The sequence below is a fragment of the Pieris rapae genome, chromosome 16, assembly GCF_905147795.1.
Source record: "Pieris rapae chromosome 16, ilPieRapa1.1, whole genome shotgun sequence".
NCBI classification, from domain to species: Eukaryota; Metazoa; Arthropoda; class Insecta; order Lepidoptera; family Pieridae; genus Pieris; species Pieris rapae.
In genome coordinates this window covers 7,434,142-7,445,637 of record NC_059524.1, presented here as the reverse complement: position 1 = coordinate 7,445,637, position 11,496 = coordinate 7,434,142, and the positions used below count along the sequence as shown (strand labels likewise).

Sequence of the window (11,496 nt, the reverse complement as noted above, 5' to 3'; positions counted from 1 at the left end):
CACCAAACTCCACTGAGACATCTCAGCATATTCAAGTGTCGCTCACATTTACCAACCACAAATTCGCAGTGTGGTTGACCTGTTAGTTTAGAATCAAGTATAACTCCTAAGAACTTTACTTGATTATTGACGGGTAATATATTATCGCAATCATATTTTATAGTTGGTGAGGGAGGAGTTCTGGATTTAGTGAAAAGTACGACGGTACTTTTTGAGGGAGACAGATCTAGGCCATTTGCATCCATCCAAGATTTTAGGAAAGATAAAGAGGACGAGACACGTTGTTCAGCATTACTTACAGACTTATCAGAGGCATAAATAACCAAGTCATCGGCATATTGTAATATACTAACTGAATCTCCGATAGAGTTTTCTAGGTCATGTGTATAAATATTGTACAATAAAGGACTCAGCACAGACCCTTGTGGCAAGCCCTTCCATACCAGCCTACTAGGCATGTAAGGGCCGCCAACATCTAAAATAATTTTCCTCTCTGATAGAAGATTTACAATGAAATTATTTAAAAAATAAGGAACCTTTAATTTATCTAATTTACTTTTTAGAATATGTAACAAAACATTATCATAAGCCGAATTAATATCCAAGAAAGCTGCAACTACTGACTTTTTATTTGAGAAAGCATTACGAATGTCCGTGACTAATATGCCTAAATTGTCACACACACTTTTACCTTTTCGAAATCCAAACTGAGTTGGTGACAGATATTTATTATTTTCTATATACCATTCAAGCCGATTTTTAATTAAATGTTCAACAACTTTTGTTATCACCGATGACAAGACTATAGGACGGTATGATTTAATATCAGATCGAATCTTAGACGGTTTTAAAAATGGCAGCACTATTTGACTTCGCCAAGATGGCGGTATGTCATTTGTCAAAAGAACTTTATTTATTAAATTTAAAAAGTAATTTAATCCATTTTCGCCAAGGTGAGACAAAAAGGAATATGGGATCCCATCTTCCCCAGGAGCACTGTCTTTAACGTAATTTAATACACCTTTTAATTCTAATAACGTAAAAGGTAGATTTAGTGAGGAAGGGACAACATCAGAGTTATTTTGTGTAGAAGAGTGGATGAGATCTGGAGCAGAAGGAGGAGCCAAGCGATCAAGGAATTGATCAGCTAATTCTATAGGAAGCAACGACGGGTTAGAAAGATTGATAGCTGACCTGAATCTTTTGATATTTCGCCAAATGACAGAAGTATTTATTCCAGGTGATAAAGAGCTACAATATTTCCTCCAACCCTCAGATTTCTTTTTTTTAAATAGTTTTTTAACCTCTTTCATTACATTCATTAAGACCTCGTATTTTTCCATAGACATATCATTGCGATAATTAAGCTCAGCTGCCTTGCGTTTTTTAATAGCTGTGGTACATTCTTCATCCCACCATGGTGGAGATGACAACTTATTACTACTCGGCTTTTTCCTAGGAAAAACACTATCAGCCGATTCTAACAAAACATCTTGTAAATAATTACTATTTGTGACATTATCTTCTGAGCAATTATTCAGTTTCTCTTCTACTAATAAACTGTATTGACTCCATTTCGAGTCTATGATTTTGTGTTTAAGGCGAGACTTTTTAATAAACATATTACTATTTTTTTTACAGGGAAATGAAATGATTATGGGATAATGATCACTATTGTAAGATGAACACAAAGTAGACCAAGAGAGAGAAGATGCTAAATTGGGAGTACAGATGGACAGGTCAATGGCACTAATTACTTCACCAGGCTTTGTAAGGCGAGTAGGAGAACCCGTATTTAAAATGCACAGGTTATACATGTCTAAGATATCCAATAATTCATACCCGTACCTATTAGATACTGAACTACCCCACGATGTATGATGAGAGTTGAAATCACCCAGAATCATGAAAGGCTGAGGGAGAACTGAAATTAAGTTTTTAATTTCATTGAATATTTGCAAGGAGGGGTGAGGGACATATATAGAGACAAAACAGATACCATCAACAATAGCTGTAATGATACAAAAGCTGTTACTATGTGAAGGAAGAGGGAAGGAAGAAAAGATGCTTGAGTTTCTGATGAGCAGGCATACACCACCATACCCATCAGCCCTGTCTTCTCTTAAGCAAGAATAACCAGGGATTTTGAATACCTGATCTGGCTTTAGCCAGGTTTCAGATAAAGAAAAAATAAAAGGATTAAAATTATTTATAATGTGTATAATTTCATGCTTTTTGTTTATAATACTGCGGCAGTTCCATTGAACTAACCTGTCCATGTTGGCCATTATTATTATCAGTGTAGGAATTAATTAAATTAGCAGCGTGGGACGGTATAGATAAATTAGGTTGAGAAAGTAATTTAATTAATGTAGTAATTAACTCTATTATTGTCTGTTGTGAATTTGCATTAGGCGATGATGGTAATGCACATCCATTAGAAGGCTCTGGCATATTGTAGTCTCTTACAAGAGACTCATGTGCTACATGATCGAAACCTTTACTGTGTTGAGGAGGCGTTCTGGGTTTAGTGAAGACTGTTTTTTTATAAGATATTGTACGTGGAGGTGGTGAACCAGGCAATACTGTATTTCCACCAGGAAGAGATTTACTTGGGAGAGAGGATACAACATCAGCAAATGATTTCGAAATTGGGGGATGTAATTTTGACGCTTCAATATAAGATAAGCTATTCTCTGCCATTGTTACTTTTATATCTGTTTGTCTCACATATTCTGGGCATTTTTTGCTTGAAGCAAAGTGCAGCCCAGAGCATAAGCAGCAAGAACCATGGTCTTCCTCTACATTACAAGTATCTCCAGTGTGGCCTTGACCACACTTGTAGCACCTGGGCTTTGACCTGCATTGGACCTTGGTGTGCCCAAAGCGGCAACAATTAAAGCACTGAATTGTGGGATACACATACAATTTAACCGGCATAGAATTATAACACATAAATATCCGTTTAGGCAAAACTTGTCCATCAAATGTAAAAACAACTGTTTGTGAAGGTTTCCACGTAGGTGAGTTATTGACCATGATTTTATAATTAAGTCGCCTGATTTTTATAATTTCCCCACACCCAATGGGTATGTTAGTGTTTTCCATAATATCTTCAGGAGACCATTCTGTTGGTACTCCCCTAACCAAACCCATCCTTGTAATATTGAAAGTAGGGATAAAAGCTTTCATGTTGTTAGTTGGTAAGCAGTTTGAATTTATAAAGCTGTTTGCGTCTGTATATTTACTAAAAGTTAATGTCATTTTATTTCTGCCAATACGTTTTAAACTACCATCTACAATATTTTTAAACAGAAATTTTTTTAAAAATCTCCCGAATACAACTGGGTGTAAAACTGTGCTATCATCATCAGATGACTGTACTTTCTGCACATGTACCACAAACGGGCCGTGGTCATTGGCATCGTAACTAGCTCTACCAATTTGTGTGGTGGGTTTAGAAGATATATCGGTGGAAAGAAGAGGCATTGTTGTCTTATTAGTGGAAGGACTAGGTGGAGGCAAATTGTTGGTTGGTGGTGTCACAGTGGTCTCAGCAAATACATCTGTGCATTGACAAGAAGGACTGTCTGAGGGTTTAGAGTGTTCTGTAGTACTTTTGCGTTTTCTTTTATTGCAATGTTTGCAAACTTTGTGTAAATTTTGTCTGTGACTGCGCTTCAGCTTCCTTTTGGAGGCCAAAGAACAGTCAGAATCCATACCGGATTCATTCGAAATTGTGATAAATGCAACCGCGGGGGGCGCCGTGCCCCCCGGGTCCGGAGGCTCGTTCATAAAACTCAGAAAAGCTTACCAAAACTCGAAGAAAGAAGAAGAAAAATATAAATAATAATACAAATTATAAATATATACAATATTTAACTATTCTGATCACTAAATTTTAAAAAATATTATTTTACAGAAAATTCAAGCAAAAATCGCGCCCGCCAAATTCGAAGCTTCCCGCGTTTTTTTCGACTTAAGAGTTATGACAGAAATCAAACTTCAAACATATTTTGTCCACAGACCAAATAGAGATACTACACATTATTCAACTTAGTCATAAAATTAATTTTAAAATAGCGATCAAGCGCAATCATTGTTTGACCTTATCATTGCGCTAAATTAATAATCGGAGAGATTTATTGGTTCAATATTATCGAATGCGTTAAAAAGAAACCAAATTATTTTGTTTGTTATTCCCATAATAACGTAAATGCCTGATCCCATTTCGAGGTTAAACATTTGTTTTTCTTATTAATGAATAAAAACAATACTAGTTAGAATTAATGATTACGTCTCCTTACAAACACTTACCATACAATTGCAAATAGTGACAAAGAATTTGATGCTTATTTTTCCAGCGCGTTATGCTACACGTGACGTTCATAAGTGTACATAATATATTTAAGACTTATATTAACAAATGTTATTTTTGTTTGAGTCAGACAGTAATGCACAAATATTAAATAAGCAATCAATTCGTCTCTTCTGAATTAAAGTAATATTTTCCGTGTATCAAAATATAAAGTTGTCTGTGCAAAATAATCATAGACAAAATATCCGGATACTAAAAATGAATGTTGCTAGATTTATTTATCAGTCTAGATATCTTTGTTCGTTTTCCAATTCTATTCAAATTTCATTTCAACTCGGGCGATCGACAATTAAGCCGCCATCTTTCTTTTTCATACAAGTCTTGTCGGCGAAAAGGTAAGGTTTATAGTTAGTGCTTATAAAATATTGTTTTACTGTGCTGCTTTGAATAACTAGTGTTTTAAAGAATTTAAAATTAAGATTGTTAAAGTTTTTTAACCTATACCTCTATAAATCCGCTATGTTAAGTTACTGACGGTGACCATGTGGTCTGTCTCGGCAAGCCAAAATCGTAACTGCGCATTACGTTTTTGTACGGAAAATTATATAGGTGTATAAATTTAATTATTGTTCAGTAGAGAATTTGCAACATTTTAATTTATAGTATTCTTTTGGTTATATTATTTTCATTCAACAAAGCCGGTAACCAACGTGGCGGGAAGTCAATGTGTATTCTGTTCTAGATAAAGAATGGGTTCTGTAAAACAGAGTAAAAAGACTAGAAGTGGACGGATGTCTACTTCTGAAAGCGAATCAGGACAGGAAGATGGAATTGTACGAAGTGAAGACATAATTCACTATCTCTCGAGAAGGTATGTTTTTTAATCTTGTGTCATAGAAGTCACCACCACGCCGCTAGCCCTTTTTTTAACACATTATTTGTATTTTATACATATTAATGGTGTGAGTAGAGAAGTTGTTACAAATAATTTTATTTTTATAAGACTACAATAAAGATATTTCGACGATGCGTAATAAATACTAAACCGAAAGTACCTCTATACTTTAGTGTTTAAACTTAAAAGTGAAATGCTCCATGTGACTGTTTAAAGCATGGCATTTAAAATTATAACCAATAAAATTTTATTGACTTAGTAATCATTTACACAGTAGGTACTAATTTAATCTTACTTTTATTCACACAATTAAATCATATTGTAAACTTTAAATTTAATAAATGTTATATTACTTATATGGCTCAGGTCACATGTTCTATTAAGATAATTTCGTAAATTGTTTCGTTTTTGTAACAGAATTAATAAGATAATTTTCTTATACCAGTTCAATGATCTTCAGTAGTGACTCACTCATTTTATGCTCTATTTACCTTGAAACAGATTCAGATCTTTGTGAATAAAATCCTACAGACTGTATAGATTATGAAATCACTTCCTTGTTTATACAGGGTATTTTTACACATTCAGTGCATAACATTTATTCCTTTCATCTTGTTAATTTTTAACTGTAGTACCGTACCATTTTACTTTTTAACAAAGTTTAAAGTGAACAAATTTGACATGGGCATGAGTTTTGTATTCTATAAAATTAAAATCTGGCATTAGTCAAAGATTATCCTGCAACTGAAATGTGTTAAGAAAATGTAGACCAACCAATTTGATGCCCCAATGCAAAATATGCCAACAAATTAATAGTATATATATATAATATAATGGTTACAACCTGTATTTTTCGATAGAAAACTGCTAAATGTACATAGCTATAAATGTTCAACAGCTACTATTTAATGGGGCCATGCTCTAAATAGCTTTAATTTATGTGTTTAGGTTTTCTCTGAAATTGTTTTATGATAGTAATATCAAAAGACTTCTCTGTAACTAACTTTAAGAATCTAGTGATATAATTCGACATACTTTTTTTGTAAATACGTATTTTAAAATGTTTTTTTATGATACATCTAAAATTTTTATGAATAATTGTCACTTGGTCATAACTTTTTTTGGGAGTATTTTAATATTGAAATAAAAAATATATATTGCTCTGTAGTGTGCACACTGAAACTCTGGCTGCGTTACCGCCTGCCGTTCGTCGGCGTATAAAGGCGTTACGCTTGCTGCAAAAGGAATTTATGGATATTGAAGCTAAGTTCTACTCCGAAGTTCACGAGCTTGAGTGCAAATATGCCAAGATGTACCAGCCCTTATTTGATAAGGTAAATTAATTTAATTTGGAAGCTAATAACCATTTATATAAGATAATTGTACATGATGACTTATTATCACCAAGATCTGAATGCCATGAGGATCTCAACATGCATCACCAACTGAAGTTAAAAAAATTAGCTTATTTGATTAATTAGCTAAATGGGCAATCTATTGACAAGGGTGGTTTTCTAGAGGGCGCAAGTGGTGGTGGGAGTTCATGAACCTACTGATGAGGAGTGCAACACCCCCTGGCATGATGATACAAAAGAAGAGGAACTGGCTAAAGCTGTACAGAATGCAGCCATTGAGGACAAGGATAAGAGTGAAGAGAACAAAAATGCTGAGTATGTATTAACATATAATTCAGTTATACAAATATGTTGTTTAACATAGGGAGCAATTTAAAACACTGATTCAAATATAGTTGATATACATTAAATTTTTTATGATGACATCCTACACCATTATCTGAAAATCATGATTGATTTGTTTAACATGCATCACCAACTGAGGCTGCTCTAAAGTATTAAAATTAATTTTATTTTTTTGGGCTCTTCCTAACTTAAATATGTCTTAGGCCTCCAATGGACCCCAACGTCAAAGGCATCCCTGATTTCTGGTTGACAATATTCAAAAATGTCTCAAAGTTGAGTGAAATGGTGCAAGATCAAGATGAACCAATTCTCAAGTCATTGCAAGATATAAAGGGTAAGACTATAAAAGATCTAGACTTATGAAAAATTCTTTTATGGAAATGTGTTAAATATATATGAAGAAATTCAGCAATCAATTCTTATATAAAATTAAATTATAATTAACCCAATTTTTACAGTGCAAATGAATGATGACCCCCTTGGCTTTACATTAGAGTTCCATTTTGCCCCCAATGACTTCTTTGAGAATACAGTGTTGACTAAACAATACTCCATGAAGTTCAAACCTGACGATGAGAGCCCACTGGAGTTTGAAGGCCCTGAAATTTACGCTTGCAAGGTAATTAATTTCTCAGGGCTTGAAAGTTTTTTCATTGAATAAAATTAATTCATTATTTTAAGAAAATGACAAATGCACTAAATACAAAATAAATACATACTAATATGTTATAGGGCTGTGATATTGTATGGAAAAAAGGCAAGAACGTAACCGTGAAAACCATAAAGAAGAAGCAGAAGCACAAATCCCGTGGCTCAGTCAGAACCGTCACCAAGTTGGTCCAGGCTGACTCATTCTTTAATTTCTTCAGTCCACCAGCTGTGCCCGAAGACCTTAACTCCACCATTGCTTCTGACACACAGGTAATCTATAGTTATACAAACTGTTTGGTTGTAAAATTATTATAATGAGCTTTCCTCAATTCCTATAAGAAATATAAGATACACAGTGTTTTATGCATAAAACAAACTCCAAATTGTAGAAACTTTGATGTATTATACAGTAGATTTATCAGCTAATAATAAATTGCATATATAATAGAATAGAATAAATATTGTCGCAGATGCTACTAGCGCTCGACTTTGAGGTGGGCCATTACATCCGCGAGCGAGTTATTTCACGCGCCGTACTCCTCTATACCGGAGAAGGACTCGACGAAGATGACGAGGACTATGAGGAAGAGGTAAGCCACTGACATACAACACACATGACATACACATTTAGGGTTAGTCTATCTTTTATTTCTGTGTGAATATTGACACTACTTTTTTTTAAGTCAGTTATTAATGTCAATATTTATTTGAGGGGTCAGTCTGTAATAATTACAAAAAGTATCTAATGGTTTCAGTAGATTTCATTAATGGTTTAGATATACATATTACAAATTCTATTTCTCCACTTTATATGTAATAAATTAACTTAATTAAAGAATACATCAAAATACAGAAATAATTAAAAGTCCCTTCAAGCAATAGTTACTATTCTTTTCTTCCTATATCTATCCAATTTGCATCATAAAAGCTATGTGAAATAATGTCGATTTAGAACAGTCTTGTCTGCCAAACTTTTATCTTGGAACACTACAAAACATTGCTTTATTTCTTAAATGTACTTGCAAATGAGAACAGCCATCTGTTAGCCATTTAGCTTGCATGTTAGTCGCTTGTAGCGTAGGCGTAATACGAGTAATGATGACTCTAAGTCTCATCGCTTTGCTTGGTTAAGCATGCATTGAGTTATAGGAGCGGTGCCCAAACACTAGATGTAAGAATCAACTCTTTAAATCCATACAAAAGATATTTGCTACTACTGCAATGCTTATAAATCTATTGAGGGGAATTTTTCTATTGAGACGATGGGACCAAGAATTTAGTAAATTGTGGTCGCTATAAAATGAATAATCAATGTTGTAAAACTTTGATACTCGCCCTTTATCTTAATATTTAAAAAAAAACTTATACTCAGTAGAAACTTGAAATAGTAGTTCTTAAGCGCCTCTTCTAGATCAGTAATACCACAATTGAAGCACGAATAATAATGGCACGCTTTCTAAAAATGTTGTAATTAATTTAAAACACGGTAAAGTTTGAAGCCTTAATATAAATAAATGGACGCAGTAGCTGTTCTTTCCGTTTACTAACAAACTTAAATCTGCCGGTCGCAATAACTGACGAACGCTTCGTAGTCCGTTAGGTCGCCGGTTCAAAACCAATGGTATATTTGGTTTCAGGAGGATTCTTATTCCGAAGAAGACTCCGGTACCGAGGAGGTTTCTGAGACGGAGGATTGATGCAAGATCTAGCGTATTTAGCCCAGACTTAGCTCAAAGTGGCTTTGAGCGTAGTCTAAGCGTTTCCGGTTCCTCGAACTTTGTACCAAAAACTCGCGTCGCGGTTGCAATTTCCTGCATTTTCCGAGCGTTAAATTCTTAGTGTCTACGCTAGATAGAAATCTATGCATGGTTTATCAAAGATAAATATGTTTTAGATAGATATGTTTACGGCTCTAGAACCCGAGGTGCCTTTATGCATGTTACTAGTAACGATACCTATATTGCATTTCTAGTTTATATTTGTCGTTTTTTATTTATTTTATACATAATTGTAATAAAGTGTATTTACGAGTTTTACGTATCGCTTGTGTAATTTGAAATTTTTGTGATATTATTATTCTCTAAGGCTATTTATGTTCGCTATACTGTCATTCCAATGTGTCTTATAGAATCTCCTGTGCCAATTTTATTCATCACACGACTGTGATTTCTTGAGATATTGACAATAGTTATTTTTTATTTATGTATGGAGTTAGCGTAATGAGCAGCTAGTTTTATCGGTAATTGCTTATGTTCTGGCATGAACATTAAATTTGTAAGCTTTTTAAAGTGTGTTTTATTTTTTACCTTATTTTGCATGCTCAAATGGCAAACGGATGGTTGATTTTTTTAATGTTAAGAACAATACAAATAAATCGACTGGTACATAACAATACTAATAACCATAGAAATGTAGAATATATTCATTGTTTTAAAGCTTTTCCTGATCATTTTTTTTTAACATTTACTGACCTATTTTATTACCAAAAATGGTTTTTCACTTGATTCAGAAACTATTAAAATATTTGAATGATATACTATCCTTTACTCGAGACGTAATCAAGGGCGTAATATCGATATTACTTGGTAAATTTAAGGAGGAAGAAGAAGATGATGAAGAGAGTTCGTCTGAGGAAAGTGACGAAGAACATCCAACTCAACGCCGTCGCAATAAGAAGAATAAGCCTATTGCCGCTGAAAATCCCGCCGAGTGTAAACAGCAGTAGTATTAAAAAAATATGTTCTCGGGTTAATCTCAAACGCTAAGCCACGCTTAGAAAATATCTAATATCTGTTTCCTTCGAGAACAATGAAAATGTACGGTTGAAATTTTTCTGTCTCGTAAGACAATTTGAGCCAACGATTTTAATTTTATAACTAAGGTTTAGTTAGGAAATTATTCCTTATTCAAATTTTTGTTTACGACGTAGGTCTGTTCTAAAACCCAAAGATAACTTAGCGGCTATCGACGGTACCTACAGTATTCTGTGTCTAGTGATGCGACGTAGACGCAATGTAAATATTGGTAATTAATTCGCTAGATCTGTCGCAACTTTAAAATTATAGGTACTATATGTACAAATATGATGCATACGATATTTAACAATTATTATCATTTATAATTTTATTACCACTGCCCGATTGTAGTCCCCAAACGTGAGTAGTATGAGAGCATAGTGAAAAGTACGCATGACTAAAATACATTTTAAAGGGTTTTCTTATGAACTACGCACTTGCTCCAACATTCCTATGCGTATTGTATATATTAGCCAATATATCCGCCTCTCATTGAATTCTGTTCTATAAATTCAAGGTGCTTTGCAACAATCCTGCCCAATGATTTAAAGCACCATCTAACGTAGCCATTATTATTTTTACACAAATATTGAAGATGGGGTTGATATGTGATAACGTGCTGTGTTTTGTTAACAGCGTTTAAATTTAACTGTCTGTAAGACTGTATAGTGTAAATGCGATCAATGTGTGCCCCGATTTAGGTAAACCGTTACTTGTTACGAAAGCTATGTATGCATGCTGCGTACAACTGTCAGCTGATAGAATATTTGTACACATCATTTTTAAATAAATTTACTTTTAACAAAATTGTCTTTAATTTCCCTATAACATCATTCCCAATAATTGTTCATTAAAAGACATTTGTTACAGATATAATATAGACTGAATCTAGTAAGGATCTGTACTTTTGAGCGTAGGACCAGGATAACGTACCGCGCAATTTGTCTGTTAAATTACATGAATATTAACTAAGTAAGAAAAAAAAATCAGCTGGTTAGTAATCATTTATGATGACCTCGTTATCGATACATGTCGGAAAGAGGGGACTCTTTGATCAAACCATAGATTTTGTAGGACAAATATTTTTTCGAATAATTTAGATAATTGTCTTGAGATTTAACAAAAAAATCAGTTAGT

At 33.7% G+C, this 11,496-nt stretch overlaps 1 protein-coding gene across 2 annotated transcripts; it reads left to right on the top strand.

Moving 5' to 3' along the window:
• The first annotated feature begins 4,586 nt into the window (after nucleotides 1–4,586).
• Nucleotides 4,587–11,166, top strand: LOC110994335 (nucleosome assembly protein 1-like 1). 2 transcript variants are annotated; one of them, XM_022260909.2, is made up of 9 exons: nucleotides 4,587–4,713; nucleotides 5,061–5,189; nucleotides 6,382–6,547; nucleotides 6,732–6,883; nucleotides 7,117–7,247; nucleotides 7,372–7,532; nucleotides 7,646–7,834; nucleotides 8,035–8,154; nucleotides 10,161–11,166. In XM_022260909.2, exons 2-9 carry the CDS (start codon nucleotides 5,068–5,070, stop codon nucleotides 10,287–10,289), a joined length of 1,170 nt encoding a protein of 389 aa, XP_022116601.1. In that variant the 5' UTR covers nucleotides 4,587–4,713; nucleotides 5,061–5,067; the 3' UTR covers nucleotides 10,290–11,166. The 2 variants fall into 2 exon arrangements, with proteins under 2 accessions (XP_022116601.1, XP_022116603.1); XM_022260911.2 differs by lacking the exon at nucleotides 10,161–11,166 and adding an exon at nucleotides 9,202–9,852.
• Nucleotides 11,167–11,496: the final 330 nt, after the last annotated feature.

What these genes read in the sequence shown, in the direction of transcription:
- LOC110994335 (XM_022260909.2), top strand. Translation starts at nt 5,068, where the DNA reads ATGGGTTCTGTAAAACAGAGTAAAAAGACTAGAAGTGGACGGATGTCT. An exon ending in GAAGAGAACAAAAATGCTGA is followed by an intron (nt 6,884 to 7,116) that starts GTATGTATTAAC and finishes AATATGTCTTAG; the next exon opens with GCCTCCAATGGACCCCAACG. An exon ending in CTGAAATTTACGCTTGCAAG is followed by an intron (nt 7,533 to 7,645) that starts GTAATTAATTTC and finishes AATATGTTATAG; the next exon opens with GGCTGTGATATTGTATGGAA.